The sequence below is a fragment of the Folsomia candida genome, unplaced genomic scaffold, assembly GCF_002217175.1.
Source record: "Folsomia candida strain VU population unplaced genomic scaffold, ASM221717v1 Fcan01_Sc002, whole genome shotgun sequence".
NCBI lineage: Eukaryota > Metazoa > Arthropoda > Collembola > Entomobryomorpha > Isotomidae > Folsomia > Folsomia candida.
The window spans coordinates 9,088,961-9,111,639 of NW_019091194.1; the positions used below are offsets into that span (position 1 = coordinate 9,088,961).

The 22,679-nt window shown below is 35.8% G+C and overlaps 4 protein-coding genes and 1 long non-coding RNA gene across 7 annotated transcripts in view; 1 reads left to right on the forward strand and 4 right to left on the reverse strand.

Moving 5' to 3' along the window:
• Positions 1–15,002, forward strand: part of LOC110842951 (semaphorin-1A) — a 73,533-nt gene extending 58,531 nt beyond the window's left edge. The window contains exons 3-11 of one of the 2 annotated variants that reach the window (XM_022088830.2): positions 6,224–6,317; positions 6,443–6,488; positions 8,911–9,376; positions 9,630–9,800; positions 9,870–9,923; positions 11,247–12,032; positions 12,241–12,303; positions 12,480–12,671; positions 13,127–15,002. In XM_022088830.2, the coding sequence (XP_021944522.1) occupies positions 6,224–6,317; positions 6,443–6,488; positions 8,911–9,376; positions 9,630–9,800; positions 9,870–9,923; positions 11,247–12,032; positions 12,241–12,303; positions 12,480–12,671; positions 13,127–13,434 (2,180 nt within the window). In that variant the 3' untranslated portion in view covers positions 13,435–15,002. The remainder of the gene's footprint in view (positions 1–6,223; positions 6,318–6,442; positions 6,489–8,910; positions 9,377–9,629; positions 9,801–9,869; positions 9,924–11,246; positions 12,033–12,240; positions 12,304–12,479; positions 12,672–13,126) is intronic. The other variant, XM_022088831.2, reaches the window with a different exon arrangement.
• On the reverse strand, positions 5,008–6,187 carry LOC118434275. Its single transcript, XR_004833894.1, has 2 exons — positions 5,604–6,187; positions 5,008–5,154 (listed from the first exon to the last, which is right to left on the reverse strand). It is a non-coding gene; the product is annotated as an uncharacterized LOC118434275 (long non-coding RNA).
• Positions 15,003–16,979: 1,977 nt separating the features above from the next.
• On the reverse strand, positions 16,980–18,855 carry LOC110843988 (sugar transporter SWEET1). 2 transcript variants are annotated; one of them, XM_035848065.1, is made up of 6 exons: positions 18,330–18,855; positions 18,088–18,218; positions 17,903–18,021; positions 17,743–17,831; positions 17,487–17,666; positions 16,980–17,395 (listed from the first exon to the last, which is right to left on the reverse strand). In XM_035848065.1, the coding sequence occupies exons 2-6, from the start codon at positions 18,177–18,179 to the stop codon at positions 17,153–17,155; spliced, it is 723 nt and encodes a 240-aa protein (XP_035703958.1). In that variant the 5' UTR covers positions 18,180–18,218; positions 18,330–18,855; the 3' UTR covers positions 16,980–17,152. The 2 variants fall into 2 exon arrangements, with proteins under 2 accessions (XP_035703958.1, XP_021945758.1); XM_022090066.2 differs by having other exon boundaries at positions 18,088–18,854.
• Positions 18,856–18,975: 120 nt separating this feature from the next.
• LOC110843364 (carboxylesterase 1E) lies at positions 18,976–21,366 on the reverse strand. Its single transcript, XM_035848064.1, has 8 exons — positions 21,099–21,366; positions 20,892–21,026; positions 20,666–20,816; positions 20,209–20,600; positions 19,842–20,121; positions 19,650–19,759; positions 19,321–19,580; positions 18,976–19,256 (listed from the first exon to the last, which is right to left on the reverse strand). The coding sequence occupies exons 1-8, from the start codon at positions 21,306–21,308 to the stop codon at positions 18,998–19,000; spliced, it is 1,797 nt and encodes a 598-aa protein (XP_035703957.1). The 5' UTR covers positions 21,309–21,366; the 3' UTR covers positions 18,976–18,997.
• Positions 21,367–21,376: 10 nt separating this feature from the next.
• Positions 21,377–22,536, reverse strand: LOC118434464. Its single transcript, XM_035848066.1, has 4 exons — positions 22,423–22,536; positions 22,181–22,339; positions 22,013–22,104; positions 21,377–21,945 (listed from the first exon to the last, which is right to left on the reverse strand). The coding sequence occupies exons 1-4, from the start codon at positions 22,472–22,474 to the stop codon at positions 21,742–21,744; spliced, it is 507 nt and encodes a 168-aa protein (XP_035703959.1). The 5' UTR covers positions 22,475–22,536; the 3' UTR covers positions 21,377–21,741.
• Between the last annotated feature and the right edge of the window lie 143 nt (positions 22,537–22,679).

Here is a 22,679-nt window from a genome sequence, read left to right on the forward strand (position 1 = left end):
CTTTGCATGCTTTTACTCGTACACACAGCCATATATGCACTTGTATAACACATAATCCATATAAAAGGCCCGTTTTCTGACATGTGAATGAATGCGGAAAATTTGCCAGAAAAATAGCAATGACAATCAAAGTTTGGTAAATGCAATCCTGGCGTTGTTCGTTAGTAACTTGTGAAGAACAGTTAATCTCAAATTAAGTTATACAATAATGGGCATGTTGGTGAGGAGCATGTAGCTTATTAAACATTATTTATTATTTTCAAAACATTTCGTCCTTGATGAGCTGGATTTTGCAGATTGACATTTACACGCAATTTCAAACGTACGAGTTCAACCAACGTTCATTTCATTTTTATTATTAAAAGTACAGTTGCAAACGTAAAACAAAAGAAAAAAACCATTTTTGATTGTTGTTGGTCAGTTACTCTTGATTTTGATGACAGCATGACGAGCAAGTTTATAAGAATAAATTGCTGCGACTGACGTTGTCACTCGCCAATGTCAATTGTGCTTCCGCTGCTGCTTAGGGAAAGGAAATCGTTACATAGCAGCAGCTTAATTTTTACACAAGACTGCTTGCATTGTTTTGCGCTGCAATTAATAGTTTTAGAAAAGTCAAAGTTATTGTTGTCGTTAGAGGAGGACTAACCTTTGTATGTGCATATCTACATATACACATAGTTTGTCATTGTCAGTGTCAATCGGATTAGCGGTATTTCTTTATTGTCATTATATTCCGAACAAATTTTTGATTTCTGACAGAAGATAAGAAATTACATAATTGTAATAAAAGTAGTGACTTTTGCCAGAGAATGACAAAAAATGTATTTTTCACAGATGGACAACGGCAGAAAAAGTTTGCCATTGTAGAATTGACATCTTTAGTAATTTCTTTGCATACATGTGGTAAAAGTAACATCCACATTGAAAAGCCATTATTTGTTTTACAGTTGTGTATTTTTCTTTGAAAATCCGGCTTTCCTACTTTATTTTTTGTCAAGTTTATGTTAGAGATAGATATCCTTGTCCATTTTCTATATGTAATGCAGTCGTTATTTGTCTTGGTATTGCTCAACAATAAAAATCCAGTTCTTCCCATCCTATTATGTCAATGTCACATATTTATTATATTTCGTTCAAATTATTCATGCTATTCAGATCAAAAGCAAGACACCAACATGTCATGACTTTCGGCTGTTTTTATGACCCGTTATTACCCGTTGACAGGGTATCGTGCATTATTGCGAGGGTTAATGTTACGTTATTTTTTCTCTGCTAATTTTAACAATAAAAACAAACTCTATCTCAAACTCTTGTTCCTTTGTTGAGATGGATGGATGTCTTTGTGTAAAAGTTTCACATTTCCCATGTGATGCATGCATAGAGATGCCATGTGAAAACCATGCTTTATTGCTTTGCCAAAGCACGAGATTTGATTGAGCCTTCAGTCAGTTCCTCTAAAAAACCAAGCCAAATTAATGCAATAAAGACCACAACCGCCACCCTAATGATATAACATTAAGAAGCTAAATGCCAGCAATAAACATCCCCACGGCTGCTGTTGTTGGCTGACTGTGGGTTGTTTGAGTTGTAGGCAGAGCAAATTTAAACTCGGTGAACGGGACTTGAGAATTCTAATTTGAGCCACGATAAGTCAGTCAAGCCAAGTCATTCTCGATGAGATGATGCCTATGACTGGCTGGCTGGATCTTCACTCCGAAAGCAATTGACAGGGAAGTAATGTTGGCGGATGAAAAACAAACGAAACATTTCGAGATAACAATGCAAACAATCTCCCCCCAGACCAGAGAGGAACCATTATCGTCATTTTGGCTCTTCGTGGCATTTGCTTGACGTGATCTGTGGCACAAGTCAATACACGTCCAAAGAAACCATGAATGCGAATGGCATGACAGACAAGACATGAACTTCACTGGCATGAACTGGGGGTGGCTATACAAAGGTGACAAAAGTGTTAACTGTTTCTGTATTACGTAGAAAGAACTGACTGAATGAATGAATTGGAATTAGCACAGTGAACACAAGTGATGATGAGAGATTATTTCGAGACATGCCGTTTTTCCTTCGCATTAACTTGACTGTTGGCATCTGTTTTGTGTCACCACAAGCGAATTTGTAAACTATTTGTGGTGAAGTGTGACGCTTTTTTAACATAATTAATTGCCGATTGGACATTGTTGAATCTTTATTGAAAGGACATTGATTTAATTTACGGATGATGGGAAAAACACAAATGTATGCAATCGTAAAAGAAATTTTTCGGTGTATTGCAATTGTTTATGTTACTGAACTTGTAGAAATGATTGAGAATAATCCAGCATTATTTAGTAGGAAGTTATTCATAGTTATGAAGACGATTTAAAAAATCAGTAGTGTGCATCTATTGTTTGCAAGAATAGACTTTATCAGATCAAATCTGCAATTCTAAAGTTAGGAGCAAAAAAAATCAACAACAAAAAACATTACGTGGTAGGATGGATTAGATTGATATTGCAAAAATTCAGAGGAATTAGATAAGAGCACTCCATCATCTTGGTGGTTTTACAATTCAGGTTCAAGTTGTTGTTACCAGTGCAGAATAAAATCTTGAGTACTGAATTTAAAATTACTACCCTAATATATTGTGTCGGCGTGCATGACATTAAAAATATTCAAGAAAAATTCACACAGACATAAGAAGCACCGAAAACTACTTTTGGTGAGCTTGATCTATATCGTACGTATTTAATGGCTTACTGAGAAATAAATAAATAAGCCGAGGAAGCCAACTGCTCGTATTTATTTTACCTACATAATAAATGGAAACCGTGTTTTTTAATATTGTTGGGGAATTGAAAAATGTAGGTCTAACTCTAATCCCAAAGTTTAAGGCTGGCATACCTGCCTTGGTATCGGCGTAATGGCAGCGATTGATTGATGTCTATCAAGTAATGAACGGAACAGACTACAACCTCGAATAGAATAATGAATGACATCAAATCAGTAATCAGATCATGCAACCAGATTTGCTGCGTCTATTTTCTATCCTAATTTCAAGAGGAAGGACATGAACCTTTTTGCTCTGTTCCTCCAAACCATGCGTCCCTGAACTTGATAATAAAGTTGGCTGGGCGAGCGAATTGCATTAAGTATTTAAAAAATTACTATAGTTGATGGCAAATAGGTACATATAAGCAGGCATCTCTATTTTCTAATCCCCTCTTCTCCTTGATGTTCGACTAGTTCGACTCATGTATTTACTAGCAGAGATTTTACTTTTATTGTTTACTCGGGTTGAATTTTGTCGTAAAAAAGAAAATAAAATCACTCGACTCCAATTTGCTCTTCATTGTTATCCACTTTTCGAAACTCACGATTTCCCAATCCGAGTGAACTGATCGCACGAAGAGACCAACATGCACCGATCCGACAAAACATCGATCGACAACATCACAAAAATCTTTACGATTTCGCTCACAGATTTTCCTAGTTGGGTTAAACGGACTTTAACAGTGAAGAAATCACTTTGACCCACCATGCATTCTTTTACCTATCAAAATATAATATGTATTTATCTATCATGAATAGTTGACTAAACCCATGAGGCCCATACAAGGTGTATGTAGGTTGTATAAGGATGATAAAATATTGAATTATCTATTTTACTGAATAGTAAATATAATGGAATAATCCATTTATTCGCAGCTTCTTCTCGGAAATATGTAATACCATAACTGACTCACTTGTTTATTTGATAAATAATTGAATTATTTAGTCTGTAATCCATCATTATTTACAAATAATAAGCCATTAGCCCCTCCCATCTTACGTGCTTAAATCACTGTTGTTAGTTAGTGCAGCGAATAACTGTGCATGTTCTTATTTATTTATTCATTTTATATGATTATGAATGACAGTCATAAAGCCGAATTCCAAGAACTTACCTTCCTCTATCTCAGCAAATGTTGTCACCATTGTCATGGCATAAATTCATATCCCCCCAGATTTTATCAGTTGCAATTCGTGGAGTTAGCTCAGAAAGTTATTAACGCAAAAAGATATAAAGATGGGACTAACAAGGAGTGATTTATTTTCTATTGTATTTTAAATAGAAGCGGTGACGCGAACATATAGCGCTGCTAACGATAAAATAAATGTAACGGTCATTTTCTGCCTTATCATCCACTAATAGGAAAGCATGTCCTCCAATGTAAATGTTTTTTTTAAATCTCCTACACGAAACGGAACTATAGATTGTCAATACTTGATTTGATAATGATTGGAATTAAGTCGTAAAATGGAATGATGCGCCTCCACCGAAAGTACGATCGATGGTCACACGCGTGTCTTTTCGTTTGCAGTTTATTGGCTAGCTGTGAAATCATCGTAATCTGATGGTATTTACAAATCATGCTTAAAAATTTGCTTGGTATTTAGGAATGCCATCGCAAAGTTAAAAACAAAAGATTTGCACATGAAAAACGACGAGAAGCGGCATTGCATGTTATTTTTGCACACGCATTTGCATTGTCTAAACTTTTTTGAAATCTGCCACTTTCAAACCTGAAAAATTGGCGATTCTGAACTTGGTCTAAAAATCTGGTTCTTCTACTCTTACTAGTTTTCCTCGGAGACCGGGCACTGCTTTTATTTTAATGTACCGTTAACCTTATCGTTGCAAATTTTTACGTTTTTACATAGTGATGAAAAACATGTAAAAATGAAACCGGTTTACCGAATACCAACCCAAATATCCAAATCTGATAGCGATCCGCAGCTTATAAGTCGTTATATACATTGTAGTTATGACTTTATGACGTCTCACTATTCAGCAATCATGATCAGTAAATTTACGATTACTTTGGTGCATTATAGCAGCCACCTACATATTCATACCACGGTCAGTGCAAGACAGTGGCTTAAGTCATCAATTTTGATTTTTACAAATCAAATTTGGTCAGAAAATCTGTATAAGTAAAAAAAAGTCCCCTGTTCAATCTTCAAAAGTAAAACAGAACATAAGTTTAATTTATTTTATATCAACATTAGTAGTAACAAAATAAATATGATAAATTTCTGATGCGTTGGGAAGAAGAAAGATTTGGGGCACTGGTACTGCTTACTTATCTTCTCGCCTGGGTAGTGCATGGCTACCTATTTGGTCATTTGTATTATTCAGTTCAAAATATGGAGTGCTCAAACAACTAACGTTTTTATTGTCAAAGATTAATTTCTGTTGAAAATTAGTTCATTTCTATTATTTTCCACATAACGAAATTCATTCATTGCATTATGCTTGATGAGTTTTTTAAAATTCTGTTTGCACTGGTGGTAAATGACTGCAATGCAATTTCATCCTTTGAATTGACCGTTGCGAATATTTACAAACTCACTTTGTAATGTAATCAACCCAAATTTTCTTTTCTAGTCATCAAAATCAACAAATTGCACATTCATCAGCAAATATTTCTCGTCATCGTAAGTAAAAAGTAGCATTAAAGCTTCTACCATTGGGTAAAATAGACCGTTAAAGGGTTACCCAAACAAATGTGCTTTGGTTTGCGAAGGTAAGCTGAGTGTTAGTGTGACAAGCACGCACTTACCACCGTTTACATTAATATTTATGGTTGCAATCGCACATAAAAAAAGTTCGGAGTTTCGAAACCTATCCAACGGTGAAGATCACGCGCTTGCGTCTCTTCTGTATGCGATTGGAAAAATGTTTGCGGGTGGCGACTCGAATTTTATTCGTTCTGGTCAAGAGATGCTGAAAAATGATGAGGAAGAGAGGGCAAGTTTACTTTTTTTCATCCCAAACATGAAATTTAAGACATGTTAACAACAGTACTTTATGGCTTTATGACATGAGTTGAATATATATCGCACCACATTTTTGTGCGGATACTTCTTGAGGTAGCTGGCCCCACGTTGATTGTTGACTTCCTAAAATTTAAACTGGTAACGAACATCAGTTTCGTTTGGCCTGTAATTATTCAGTATTTAGTTAAAGTTGAATAACTTAAAAAGTGTTGAATAATAAGCATATAAAAACTCTTGAGTTTTATTTATTATTGGTTTGACCTTTCTTTGTCATGTACTTATTTGATGGTTGAAGTTATTTTTTTTCTGTAATTATTATCTTTAAATAAATGACTGGTAGAAATAGTATCGGTGTTCTGGTTGTGTTGATCAAATTAATAATTAAAATTATTTTTTATTGCAGATGAACTTGACAAGTTGGGAAGCTTTGAAGGTCATCCAGAGGACCACTTAACACTGCTGAGGTTGACACGGGAGAGCGTGGTGGTGGGGGCAAGGTTGGTTATCTATGAATTTCTATAAGTATCTAGTCTTAAAACCATCTTTTTCGTAATAAATTTTCCAAACTTTTTCGAATATTTGATTATGAAATAATATTTATTAACTCCTTTCTTCTTTACAGGGACGCCTTATACAATTTTTCAAACAATGATCTCACTCAATACTCGGTAAGTTAATCCACCGCGTTGCAAAATTTTTGATTCATGTCATGGAGAAACTTTAATTTGGTACGGAGTTCTTAATTTGCATACATTGGTTAGTTTACATTATTATTTTCTGCCTGGAGCATGTTTAGTAATTTTTATAGAAAATTGCGGGGTTATAAATATAAGGCTCCAGTTGGTTGATGATTTTGATTGACAGCACATTTTCATGCACGCATGTCGCATGTATGTATGTGCATCTTTTTTATGCATAAATAAGTATGAGCGAGTTGTATCAAGAGTTTTGGAAAAGGGGGTTGGATATGGTAAATTCAGTATTTATTTGGAGATTTTGTACTGTGCGCAAATATGTTGTCATTAAATTTTGCGTTTTATAAGTCAGTATAAACTGTATTTAGTGGTGAGCCATTTTTGTAAATGTTTTCCTTTCTTGAGCAATCTTGGTTTAGGGTTGTGTTGTACATACAATTTACCGATATCCATAAACTCAACCCCTGCAGAGTTAAGTATTTTTTAAACTGTGTAATTATAATTATCCTTCTTCATCTTTGCTAGTCAACTGTATCATATAAATTACACGGCAAACTCAAACTCCAACACCTCCACCATCTAATGAGATCGAGGAGCAAATTACGGCGTCAATCAACGACAGTAATTTCGATCAATCAATCATTCGTTTATGCACAGTTTTTAGCGCAACCCCATCATCTCTGGTTTGTCTTAAATGTATTTTGACCAGCATGTCCCTATGTAACGCACATCATGTTCATGCAAATTAATTGCATGTTTTTAATTCCTATACGGCAGTACCGATAATCTAGCAGCACAAATGATGATGGTTTTGTAAATCTTGGCTCTGTCGTTCTGCTAAAATTGTATCTACCAAAATGAAAGTAGATATGCAAGATAATTAATGAACGGACTAACGAGAGGAAAATTGGGAGAGAATTATTGTTGTTGTAATATTAATTAATGAATAATAACTGTAAATTGCTGTCTCAATTAAATCTCAATTTTTGTATAGGCAAATAATATACCGATTAAATTTCATTCGAATTCTTAACAGTTGAGCAATATTTAGTTTATTGGGCCGTATATTTATCCCGAATATTTAAATCGCAGTTCCTGAACCATGAAAACCGTTTATTTCTGTGGTTAGCCGAATGCGTCAATTTAGTTAAACTTGAACTGGTTGGTTAGCTTAAATGTACATATGCATTTACACTCTTGATCCTGTTTATAATGGTGCATATTTATTTGACAGTTTGAATTTTTGGGTAATTAAACTCTAACAATAAAACAATAAAGGGTTTATAATGAAGGCATTAAAATATTAAAAAGGTGTTGTTCTATGTATGTACCAGTTGATTGGGGTTATGCCGTCGTCCGGTTGTGGTGTAATTATCAGATGCTTATATACTTTGACCACCGGCTAGTCACCTGCTATTGTACGGTTAGAACAACAGGCTAGTAAAACCAGTGGGGAGGATTTTTTTAGAGGGCACTCTTCGATTTTATGAATTGTCATTTTTTAAATTATTGGTTTTTATATAAGTACCATATAAATGGTGTATGCTAATATTACGTTTTACTAGTAGGTAGTTTTACTACTATGCGGTGTATTGTCAATAAATTTCATGCATACATGTGCAGCACACTTTGAAGAGGGGACAGGTTCGAATATACTTGTGACATATGAAAATGAATAAAAAACAGAACCAGTGGAAGCTATTATTCATTTCTGGCTGGTGGAACTTATTGGCTTGGGTCTTTTAGATATATGCAGCTTGGACAATGGATCGTCTATGGATTTCAATACTTATCTCATTTCTTACACGTAATTCATCCTTATAATTCTGCGATTCACACAGACCCGGCATTCATTTTACTGCCTTGTTTCCTGTCCCTTCTTGTTGGTCCTCTTATTCTTTCCTGCTGTGTCGTCTTGTGAGGTCAAACATGGCTGGTGGTGTTTTAAATACAAGAGGACGGGCAATAAATTTTATTACGATTTGATGGTTGGCTGCACATTCTGCATGCCAAATTATCACCACAATAAAAAAAATCCTGAATGACAATACTAAATGGTGTCCTCCTATTATTGAATGGAGAAGTATATGGATTATTTATGATGATCTGTATTGGTGTAAGAAAAATTGAATAATGTAGAGGTCAGACAGAGTTGGTTCGCACTTTTCACTATTGTATATGTAATATACGATAAATGAACAAAGTAATTTTGAACAGAAGGTCAATTACAAGAGAGATAGCAACCTGATTCATATGCGGCAGTGTGTGTAATACGGAAGCTCTACAATATCACATATATATTTATATGTACCTCTTAAAGTTTCAAAATATCAAGAAAACAAAATGCTACATCAAACATGAGTTCCTATCTACAATTTGACTTATGTAATTACAGATGCTTAACTGGACATCTCAACATGCTTTCGTGGAGACATGTCAAATCAAGGGACAAGATGAATCTAAATGTCACAACTTCATCCGCGTGTTTCACGGCCCAGTTTTCAACTCTCATTATATCGACGGAAATCACCAGCCCAAGGCATTAGCCTTTTCTTCTGCAGCCATCGGCTCCAGCTCCAGCTCCAACTCAGGCCTTCGGGAAGTGAACGAAGGTCAATATCTCGTCTGCGGGACGAATGCCTTCAAACCAACGTGCCGATGGTATTCGCCAAATTTGGAGACGTACTCGAAGGAATTTCCCGGTGTTGGCTACTCCCCCTTCGACCCCACACACCCCTCCACCTCCGTCCTCCACCACGACTCCGTCTACACCGCCACAGTCGCCGACTTTGGTGGCACGGACGCTCTCATTTACAAACAACCTTTGCGAACAGAACAATACTTTGACGTCCATTTGAACAGTGAGTCAATAAGTCAGACAGAATGCGTACATTCAATGATGAAATGCACTTCAAAACAAGCTTTTCAATGCATTTTCCGTCAAAGAATTTTTACACAATTGACAAAAGCCAGTTCCGTTTCCTGTTCGAGCAATTTGTCATTTCTTACTAAAAATTCTTAATTTGTTCCGTGATATTGATTGTCTCCATTTCTAGTTTGGCTAGAATGTAGTGACAGTAAAATGGTTAATCTGTGTCATATAATGCTTTGTAGGTCCGGCGTTCGTGTCTTCCCTAAGTTTTGGGGATTTAGCCCTCTTCTTCTTTAGGGAGGCAGCAGTGGAACATGGAAATTGTGGAAAGGCAGTTTTCAGCCGAGTGGCCAGAATTTGTCGACACGACAATGGGAGCCGGAAGCATGACAGATTCACCACATTCTTGAAAGGTAATGTTGTATAATTTATGTCCGACTTGAATATTGATACTGATACGATGATATGATGTTCAATTGCAGCGAGACTGAATTGCTCCATCCCTGGAGAGTACCCGTTTTATTTTGACCATATACGTAAGTTATGTTTGAACTAAAGAAATATATTTTATTAATAGAATCAATCTTGGTTAGCTATTGGAATCAATTAATATACAAAAACCAATTAGTTTAACCGACATAGTTTTAGCGTAAAATACGCATGTATGTACAAAAATAAATTGAAAACACGTAAAAAACGGGCCCAAAAAAGAAAAAAACTGCATCTTACATAATTTGTTATTGGCAAACTTCTTACATCTTTCAACTCTTTCTCAAATTTTTTTTCTCGTAATTGGAAAAATAACAGTTCAAGTTTAAGTTTTTAGTTAATGGTTTTATATGATTTTTAAGATTTGACTTTACACCTTTTCTTCATGATTCATCGTTTCTCACTTTCCTGTTACATACAATTGTGACATTTGGAGAGACGCAACGATTCGTATTCAATTGTTCAGCTTCATCTTTGACAGTTTTGACAACGCTCAATGGTCCTATTCACTTCTATTCACTGGGTTTATCCCTTCAGCTAAATGAAGGACGCCATAACTTTTAAGACTCTAAACTTTTGGACTTGTTCCTTTTGAGTTAAAAATTTGTGAATGGGTTGATTTGGGTCCTGTCCTGAAAAAATCCTAAAACTGGGAAAAGAAACCCGATTCTGATTGTCGATTTATTTCATTGTTCAACATACATGTCCTTTTTCCCTTAACACTGAACTTAAATTATAAATCAACGGCTGCGTGAGCTTCGTTAAAGGGTGTAAATCTAAAGGTTGGTAAAGAATGGCTTCATCGTAAAGCAATCATGGTCCATTATTGGACTATTGGTTCTCCTACAAACATCAATCGCAAACACCTGGGCACCATTATTACACCAATCGGTGGAGTTAAACTTCTCTATTCTATAAAATTTGAGGGTGTGTTGTGCTTGATGGAAATTGAAAATCGCATATTATGACTATAAAATTGTTCATCTACAGATTTTCATTGAAGGGTTGGTTTTACAATGGCATTAATGAACACGAAAATTGAATAACCATAAGCAAAGTTGACCCAGGTGACCGACTAGAAGAAGTAGGCGTACAAAAATCCCCATAAGATATCATCAAATAACCAATAATTTAAATCACATTCAGTAAATTTGATTGTCGTCTGCACAGAGACTGGTTTTGTTAGAATAAAAATGCAGATGCTACATAGAATTGCATATGGAAGCTGTTTGTGTTTTCAATGTTCCATCAAAATAACCATTTTTTCGAAAACATGAATACCGTATTTTTTAATTTTTATCACGTATAACATAATAACAGGAAGATGATGTTTAATTATCAAAACTAAAAATTACCTGTTTATAATACAGAGGGAACTACCGACATCTTCATGAACAATGAGCGCCGAGAAGAAATGCTCTACGCTGTATTTACAACCCCACCAAACAGCATCGGAGTTTCTGCAGTGTGCTCCTTTTACATGAGAGATATCTTAAAAGCCTTCGATGGTCCTTTTAAAGGTCATACGTCGCTGAACTCAAATTGGCTCCCAGTTCCAGATAACGAAGTCCCATCACCACGCCCAGGAAAATGCTCCAATGACCCAAATAGTCAACCAGACTCTGCTTCGGTCGCATTCCTCAAGGGTCACCCGTTGATGGACGAAAGCGTTCAAGGCACTCCTCTTTTGACATTTACATCCAGTAATAAATTCACTTCCATTGATGTTGACCACTCCCCGGATGTGGCACCATACCACATCATATATATTGGCACCGAATCTGGAAAAGTTTTGAAGGCTGTAGTAAATGCCAGCGATTCAGCCCGACTGATTGATTTGAACACTTTTTCTGAAGATTTTAGTGTCATTTCGCAATCATGGAACATGTTTCCGAACCAGAAAATCAAATCCGTCCGTCTCCTCGACCCGTACAGACTTCTTGTCCTCACAGAGAGCGAAATGACTGTTATTCGAGTTGATAATTGTGGAAAGTTTTCTAATTGTAAACAATGCCTGGAGATAAGAGATCCACATTGCGGTTGGGATAAACTGAGTTCTCAATGCGTGGCAAAAAATCCTTCAATTTCTGACAAAGATAGAGATGAGAATCTTATCCAGGACATCAGTGGGGGTTCAATTCATCTTTGTCCTGCAGGTAAAGTTTCCTTAATTTTCTGAACGCTGTTTTCCACCTCGTTAAAAATCATTTGTTTCCTTTGTATCTTTCATTTGCATTGACTTTTTTTTGACGAGTACGAAAACAGCTACGCATTTTTTACAATGCTTGTCTGCTTACATTTCAATATATTTATGTGTGGTGATAAATTTTTATATGTGCTTTTGGTTTGGTTTTGGTTGTTCAGAGGACATAGCAAGAAACGAGATAGTAGCAGATGCTAATCATCTTAAAAGTATTATTGAAGAAGGTAGGTTCAGTCCATGATTTACAAGTATTACATATATCTTTACGACCATACATATATTTTCGAACCACGACTTCATTAAGAACATGTCGTCGTGTGAAATTCTCTCCACGTAATTTTCATCCATTCTCCACTTAGTTTAAAACTAAACGGTTTTTTTGCACATTTTTTATATAAAGAGTTGAACTCGAAAGCTGATGGAGAGTGTTGCACTTGCACGACGACTTCAACAACTGAGTCGTCCAGATCAAAAGGGCGTAACGAAAACGAAATACTGGAAATCGTGATCCGACCTCAACCAAATCAATCATTCTTCAACAATGAGAATGATGTGTCCCGAATCCCAAACGCCAACATGGATCAAGAATTAGGTAAGACTACGATTGGGTATAGAATATCCATTGATGAGTCACGAATCTTGAAAATTCGAATTTTTCCATTATTTTTCCAATGTCTTAAAATTACTCAATTTCTTGTAGTTGTAATTTTCAATTAATCATTTTCTGAACAAATCTCATGTTTGTTTGTAATATTGATCACATATCCATTATCATCTTACCAATCAATTTAGGTTTATCTTTAGTATAGCCTTTTTCTGGCTCTTCCATTTGCCTGTAATACTTAATTGAAGCTTTTTGCAATCTGTCTGTATTTGACTTTCGTCGAAATTAATTTCAAAAGCTTGTATATCTAAATAATTAGTAATCTCTGTTCTATTTTTTTACTTGACTTGCACACTTTGCACACTTTGCTTGCTTAGTATAAGCGCATGTTAAATTTTTAAATCGGAAAACTAAGTTTGATTTATTCGTGCTTTTCCTTATAGATTTCACGACTTCCTACGTGCGCGGCGACGTCACGAGCCAGTCAATCGCTTTGGCTACCGTTTCATCTGCCGTCTTGGCTCTTCTCGTCGGGTTCACGTTGGGCTTCTTAGTTTGTAAACTTATCGCCAACCATCAGAGCAAGACCCCAACATCAACAAATGCCCAGTTGGCAGCCACTTTAAACGAGTCGCAAAGGCTGACCAGCAAGCCAATAGATTTTGTAGTGAATGTTCCCAAAAACCCTTTAAAGAACAATTTAAATACGACAGACACACTGGAGAAAACAGTGAAGAAAATTTACCTCTAGTTCCACTCATTTAAATTCGTCGTCACCGTCGCCGTCGTAGACAATCATTGTTATTATTGCATTTAATTAAATTAATCACGCTGAAATACAAAGATTCTACGCATATATGTAGTTAGTTACAGTGGATGATGATAATTGTTGATACTGCGGCGAGATTGTGATTGAGGTTGACTTTATGTATAAGCGAGACTGATACAACCAGTGCTTTTTGAGGTACAAAAACAATTCAACTTGAACAAATATAATTTCCAATTTCAATTCCTCAATTTTTGTTACCCAAAATTTTCCAAATGTTTAAACAAAAAAATTTTCTCAGGTTTGAAGCTATATAAAAGTGTGCCTCATATAATAAAGCCTCTCATTATTATTATTATTATGAGCAAATATCAAATTTTACTGAAAGGAAATTGTATGTAAAGCTGTAAAACGGAATGTACATTACATGTACAAATGTACAGAATATTTAATGAATTGTTTTAAATGGTGATTAGACACTTGTGAATTTTTCTGTATTTATGTATGTATGTACATCTTCTATCCGCCATAGAACGCGTTCATAAATCACATATTTTTAGGCAAGGGAGAAACTATTTTTTTATACTTTATGATTTCAATAATCAGTAATCAATCACCCATCATTATGTGCCTCAATCTATATGAATCAGAACTATAAATTACTTAATGCTCCTACATTAAATGTCTGTATTACGTACATGTATGGTATTATTTAGTAATTTTAGTAATTGTGTAAAATATTTTTCAATTTGTTTAAATATTTAGCAAAACGGTATGAATGAATAATTACGAATTTTGAAATACAAAAGCCCTGACAGTGCCTTCAACTGTATATTTCTGTTATATAAAGTTATGTATAAGGACCATTGAGCTAAGTAGCCAATCTGTTGTAATATTATAAATTTGTTGATTTATTCAAAGTTTTAATGAAATGGGTGTGTATGGTTGACAACAATTTGGATGATGGTCTTGGATTGATAAACAGCCATACAAATGTATGTATGTATGTACATTATAAGAATCGCTTTTGCGTATATTCTATCAATTGAGTTTAATTGCTAATAATACTTCTCTCATGTGTTCATTTTTTTTTAACTTTTAGATATTTTACTTTTATATGTTTTACTTAGAAAAGTATTATTTTAATAGTTTTGGAACTATTCATATACCGGTTGATTTCCATATTATGTACGTATGACATTCACAACCACAATCGTATGTTTTAAGTTAATTACGTTCATTTAAGCAAATCCACCCACCTGAAGATCTTAGTTGTAAGTCTACATGTACACCATCAAAATCTTGTATTGGCACATGACGAATAGGAGAAGTTTAAATTAAAATATTGGTATGAAAATTTTGTTAAAAGAAGATGAAAGGTTAAAGACTTTTGAAGATTATTACTTATGAACGAGCAAGGACAGACATTTAAATAAATTATTATGGAATCTGTTATACTTCATATATCGACAGATTTGATGAATCAAACAGCTTCGGAAAATGTGTTGAACAGAAATAAAATGTGAAATAAAAAATATAGAAATGAAAAAGTATGTTGTCTATTTGATAATTAAGTATTTATTTGCCTACGATTCCCTTTACAGACATACAGGATGAATCGGTAACACGTGAACGCGGTCGATCTTGAATTGCTCCGAAACGGGTTGGAGTTTCGGTTCCAAATTTTGAGCATAACGACATGTGATTGTTGACAAGGGCTGAGCAAAAAATTAGCTCTCTAGATTCAAAAATGACCCGACCATTGACCTTAGAGTAAGAGGGTACCATAAAAACACTTTCCAAACTTAATTCTTCGTACACATACATAATTAACTACTTCAAAACTCAAGGACAACGAGTTTCGAAAGGCCAGATACATAAGGTACTTAAAAATGAAGGTCAATAACGACAAGCTCGTACCAAAGGACAACCATCATACCTCAAACACGAGTCCGAAAAGTGCTAATTCGGCCCGTGCTTAAGAAAATTGACCTATTGACCTCTAAGGACAACCCACCACCCCAGGGAGCAGTGGCACGTCTAACTAAAGTGTCAGAGACTAGTGTGCGTCGAGCAATTACAATTTTGGGGCAGCCAAAAAGAAGAAAAATCCAAGTCAATCAGCTGACTGGGAAGCATAAAAAAATAGTCGTCTGACCTGCAAAAAAAATTACGTGAATTACCTGACAAAAGATAAAAGTGGCTTTTTAGTGTCATTGGATGAAGAATTATTTTCCTTACAAGATACCAACAGTCAGAGAAAAATTTACTATACAACCAAAGGAGAAAATAATTCCAGAAGATTGGCCATCCCGCACACGGAAAACTTTTGCAACAAGTTCATGGTGGTAGGTGCATTATCTGATCGTGGTGTCCTCCCACTTATCAAAGTTCCACAAAAAGTGAAGGTAACTACGAAGTACTATATTGACTTTGTTTTAAAACCGCTTTTGGAGATTTATGTCTCAAAACTAAATGGCCAGGACACCATAAAAGTGATAGTTCATCACGACGCAGCGTCATCGCACACCGCCCTTTTGACCCAGGATTACGCCAAGGACTTAAAAGCTAGACTCGGGATAACAATCATCCAGGATAGTGAAATACCTATTAAGTCACCCTATGTAAGTCCCATGGATTTTTTCGGCTTTGGATATCTGAAATAAAATCTTTTCTCCGCCACCCAAAAACTTTTGACGGAGTTTGGAAAGTTTTGAGAGACGAGTGGTCTAAACTTGACCTCGCCATGGTCAAATCAGTGTACAAAAGTTGAAATCGCCGATACCGACTTGTAGCTCGAGAAAAGGGCTTTAGCATAAAAAATGTTCGGGACCTCCACTCCAAGCCGTTCAACCAGTAATTTAAGGTCAAAAACGTTCACGTGTTAGCGGTTCAACCTCGGTATAATTTAAGGACAGCTTGCATCAATTCTTAATGACAATCCAATTGATTTTGTCCACAAATGTGAAGCCTGCTTTGAGCTGTAATTGTCTGGATGCATCGTTCCAAATCTCACATTCCTTGGCGTGATTCCCATCGCGGCCACTTTTCTACCCAACATCTGAATTTTGACACCTAAACGTAAACCCCATCGTCGAAAAGATATCTTCGTGTACAAAATATTGAGGAGACCCACAGGCGAAAGGACGTCAAAACTTACAAGTACCGGAGTCTCGTTTTCACCTGGCGTCGTTACACACGCTCCACACGATGCCATGTTTCGAAAGGAAATTACGAAAGGGTCAAAATATGAATTTTCTGTGTCATCATCATAAATATAAAAAAAAAGTCCGCACCCGATGACCCCTGAGGCCATTATTATCAGCACTACTCACAATTCTTAGAAATATCCCGACATTACCGTTCTACATTTGCATTGATCAGGCATAAGATTTCATTTTATTATTGATGACATACCGGACGTATGCATTCAACAAATCTAAATAAATTAGAAATTATTGTCATTTTATGGAACGAATAAAGATGGCAAGGGATGATAAGAATCAAACACACAAAGAATGGACAGTAAGTTAAATTTATAATAATTATATTTTCGGTTTAGAAAAAAATACATATTTTTCTTTTCATGTACTTGAGGTGAGGCTCTAGGATTACGAACTGACCAGTAATTTGACTTAAAAACCCTAAATTAAAATACTCCATGGCTGAAAAAATACAAATTTGTGTGTACATTCAATTCAGACTATATTACATTATGCAGTTTTTTATAGTCCGCATTTAATCCCTTATTGGGTGAAGTGCTGCTGTACACGCAAAATAGTCCTAGTTGTAATAAGGCGATGCAAGTCCCCATGAAATTTGGGAATTGCATATATGGATCCTTTGCAAGAATACCATAAATCCACCATTGTGTACAAACCAAAAACATGCTCAAAATAAGGGGAAATGGAAGCATATCTGTTGATTTGGTTCGCATCACTTCTTTCTGAAATTGAGAAATTCCGCTTGTTACTAAAAACGTACAAAGGATGTTTGTAATAAGTCAGTACAATACAATCAACACGAGCAAATATTACCAATGACACAAGGGGCGAAGCACAGCCTAAAATGCCCATCACAATACAAAGAAGTCCAATGTTCTGAACAAGTGGCGAATCCCCATTGTGGACCAACGCTCCAGAATCCCAAGTATGCACATACACCAAGGTTAGGGAAAGAAACACCAAGGCACATAACACTTGTCTGTAGATCAGCGTCTAAATTCATATACCACATAAATGCATAAATATATTTACACATACATATAATATTATCTTGTAGCATTTTGCATACCTTTATCACATTAAATTTCATAAAAACGAGAACATAAAAGACGTTTAGAAGAGTTCCAACAATGTTACAATTTACTACCGTTGCATCGTCTAGAAATTAATAAAACCGTAACCGTTGTAATGCAGTATTAATTAAAAACCGATATTTAGCTGATACATACTTCGCAAATGTCCATACAAGAGCCAAACCCCGCAACCAACGACGCCCATCAAGTACGGTACTGGACTGAGGTCGCCAACACTTCCTCCCTGCTTCACCACGATTCGGTGAACTGTGAACCTGAAATTAAATTTAATTTAATGACGCACAAGTTAAGACCAGTTAAGGTATAATTAGCTTGCTTACATTCCTGATAGAAATTGACATATCGTTGTAAATGTAGCGGTTGAGCCGAGAAGATCCTTCCAAAAATGGTCATCATTTACACCATTAGCCATTTAATTATCAGTAAAAATATGTAGCTTAATTAGGCAGATCTATAATGTGAAATTCCTATTCGTTACCAGCAAGGTACATAAACGAATGTGTTTGTTTGTACGACACATATGTCGAAATTCTTATCAGATTTTATAGTTTATGTTATCAACCTGTTTTATTGTTGCTGATTGATACTTGACTGAAGTACAATTAAAACTTATTTTTTATGCTATCATTATTGTTGGCCTTGGGCATCAGACGACATAGCTATTATTATTGTTATGATCTTTCTCTTTATCAAACAAGGCTAAAAGTTTATATCTATTGTAGATTGTGGATTGAAATGTAGAAGAATGTTTGATTAGCACAACTGGAAAGTTGAAACACCCACAATCAAACTTGCTACACTACAATTGTGTTCCAGCTGCAATATCTACAGTATCATTTTCCTTCTTATTTTTGCAATTTCTCTCCGCCGTATGGAATGGAAAATGGTATTATTTAATGCGTCGCGACAGCTCAACACCTCTCGTCTCGCCTTCTTGAATAAACAAGCAATACTGAACTCATTTATTAAACATTAGAGGACTAATTAGCAAATGAGTATGAGTAGAAAGTAACAAAAGCTATTTATGTACGAAGGTTGCGAAATTAACAATTACAAAAAAAAATATGTACACTTCTTCTTTCCACGTCTATCCAATACTCGGCACATTTTGAAGACCTGTTCCCGCAATGATCAACCTCATTTCTCACCAACGCTGATTTCCGACAAATGTATCAAAGCGATTTATGCAAATGTCTTGCAATTGCAACTGAGCTTTTGAATAGCCTTTATTTAATATTTTATGGTTGGTGCATAGGTAAAGATCAGTAGCAATTGAAAAATAATGAGTACAGGGTTGAACATATTTGAATCGGACCGATTTGGACAAACACGTATTTCTTCTTTGTTCGCAATAACCCAACTGGCCGGATAGTTTGACGACTGCTTGATCTCCGCATTGCTTATTAAAAGATACTCATTGGTCAACGTTCCAAATTCTGGCCAGGTCGGAACTGTATTCGCACTTTCACTTGGGTATTTGCTGGGATTTCTACAAATACAAATATCCAGGTTTATGTACTTTATCGAGCAGTGTATCTAATTTTTTAAGTCACCCAGTATGAACAAAATTGGTCCAATAATCAACCATGATATCACTCAATTCTTGTTCCTCCTCATTAAGAACGCCAGGTAGTTGGAATAGATACTGCAGGTCATCTGCGTGGGCTACCCCACCAGGAAATCCGGCATTGTCAGGATGGCGAGTATACTGCCCTTCATAGTCAAAGCTATAAAAATAAGTGTCTTTCGTGATCTTTGAATGTTGTTGGACACTTTGGTATGAGGCGGATTTGAAGAACAATACTCCAAGCATCTGTTTAGAAAGAACAACAAAAAATTATAAACCAATGACACATATTTATCATTTAATCAAAAATCTTACGTCGATTAAGGATGGCACCATGTGGCTAAAATTTCCACTTTGTCCAGCTTCTTTTTCTACGTAAATGTCTTTGAATGTGTTTGCAATGGTATTTGCGGGGTCCGAAATTCCTACATGTTTCGAATAAATGGGAGGAACAACTTGTAATCCCTTGCTAAAAGTACGTAATTTGTATGTATATATATTGCTCACCGATAGCATTAAAAATTGTTGGAACTAGCCGATCCTTCATAAAAGTGGTATCATTTGCCAAATTATTTGCCAAGATGTAGCCTTCGCGTACTAATCTCAGAGCGAAACCCCCATCGTCCCTTGTCGTACCCATCATTAGAGACACATTGTTTTGATTTTCCGACTCAAGAACGGCTTTCGGATGCTGCGGAACAATTGTTTCGATTTCAGGGAAGGTAAACCTTTGTACCGACGGAGTAATCGCACCAAAACCTATTGATCCCGATTTCATGTCCAGAAACTATGAAATAATGCAAGCCTGGTTATGCAAACACCTGACAAATTATTTCGAGTAATATATACAGATACAAATGCTCATTAGTTCAACCTGGAATGTATTTTGGGCGAGGATCAATTCAGACAAAGTTTTGTTTAACATGCAGGTCATCACTTGAGTCTTGTTTGGAGAGGTATTTTCAGGGTTCAAGCAGCCTGCATACACAGCAACTTGAAGTGAAGCTGACAGAGGATTTGCAGATGTCGCCCATATGTCGATGGCACTTCCGCTGGAAGCAATAGCACGGTGAAATAGACCCTTGGACAAGGGGGACATTACCATATGCGAAACCGTGGCTGCACCCGAACTCTGACCCGCAAGGGTGACTTGAGAAGGATCTCCACCGAAATATTGGGCAAATATTTTCACCCAGTTTAGAACTGATAACACGTCGTAAAGAGCTGCATTTCCTGGGGCAGTCGGCGTTTCCAAGTTATAAGATCCTGCTCGAATTGTTTTTGTTAATCGGTCATGCGAGCAAATATTTTCTTGATAAAAACTGGCTTACCAAACACCCCAAGTCTGTAGTTAAACGTAATGAGAACGATGTCTTTATTTAGTAATCGAGCCCCATCGTACATATTTGCATTCCCCGAAACGAACCCTGCTCCGTGTACGAACACGAGGATGGGATATTTTACAGCAGTATTCTGGTCAATCTATAAATACATAGCGTCACAACATTGTCTAATAATATTTGATAAGTTGCAGCTCGAAGTAGTGTGGATACGTACTTGAGGAGAAAATATGTTAAGGAATAAGCAATTCTCACTTCCAGTAGTTTGGGGTTGTGGGCATTCGGGTCCAAATTGTGTTGCATTAAACGGTGACCCCGTGTTGTTAAGTGATTCTTGGAGCAATTCTGAAGGCTGTCAAGATTTGTAATTCCAAATGAGGTGAGAGTAAGACAACTTTAATTTAATATGAATAATTGTATGAACCCTAAATCTGGTTTGCTTTGCGTATGGTATCCCAAAAAATTGTGCATAAGGTCGAGGACTTTTGCCAATTGTTGTGCTAATCTTTCCTTGAATTTGTCCAAGGACTCCAGCCTCCAAAATTACTTCAGAGGTAGTTTGTGAATAACTTGGTTCAATTAAATTTGAGGATATAATTATTATGAGAAACGCGAAAACTACCTCTGAAGACATGATGCAAAATTTTAATTCACTTAAGTGAATATACAAATTGGCATATAACAAGTCAAACTTTGCCACACTTGAGTATGACTTTATAACTTTGGTGCACGAGTTCTTTTATTTTAATTGGTATCATATTTTACATCAGATCAGATAAGCATAATCCCCGGATTAGGTTTACCAAGTTAAACAATCGCAAAGTTTCTAAATACTAAATTCATTGTGGTGATAAATCCCACCGTAAATCTTTAAACATAATTGGAATGCCAGTTGCAAAATTTTTCATACAATTAATGTGAGTGGCCAATGGGTAACCAAACTTTATATCTGTATCTACATGTTTAAAGCGAAACATTTCATTATTCAGAGAATGTAAACATTTTTCACGTGTTCTTTCTGCAAAAGTAGTCCAACTAAATTGCATATGTAAATTTGACTTGGTGGTCTATTGAACGCTTCCCTTTGAAATTAAAGCCAGCTCGGGTATTAAAATACGGACAAAATAGCATGTTGTCATGTCCAATATGAAGGATGCCACAGCGCTTGGGATTACTGGTTTTGAAGTCAATGCTGAAATTAAGAGAAAAATCGACATGACCAGCACAAGAGATTTATATCCTATCCAATATTGCAGCAGATTTAGGGATTTCTATATTAAATAAAAATACATGAAATTTTGAATTTGTAAGTTCAATAAGCTTTCATTCAACTTTCACCTGTCGAATCGCAAAAGTCAGGATGACGGCTGAAACGATTCTCCATCCACAAAGACCAAGCAAAATAGTCAAGCACCAAGTAATGATACACCCTACGGACGTATTTACAATGGTTAATTTAAACTCCAGCCCAGTAGCACGGCAGTTTAAATTAAAAGTTTTAATCACCTTCTAGTCCTTTGCGCCTTTCCGATTCCCGACCTTCTCCAAAATACGACGTATTGCCATCGGCAGCACCAATTACATTCGACGAGTGATGGACATATTGAATCGGGTTATCCACTGAAAGCCATGCGAAAATTACCAACCCCCCAATGACAATCGAGCCTGAAATACATGAATTAGTTTCACACAATTTTCAAATGATGTTTAATAAGTCTTTTTATTTGAAATTCAGTTTTACTTCATACCAATTATATCAAAAAGTACAATTGATCGAGAATTATAAATGTTAAGAACCATAATTTGTCTGTTTGTGAATCAAAATTGAGACAACCAGCTCATAAGAAAACGTAATTCAAGAAAATGAATATAGAAACTTTTGAGAGGTTTGCTCTATTTTGCAGTTTCCTTTGCGCATGCATGCATATACACAAATATGCAAAAACAGTTGAATAATGCATGGAGTTCAAGTATAATTAAATTAATGCAAGTCTTGTTAATTTAT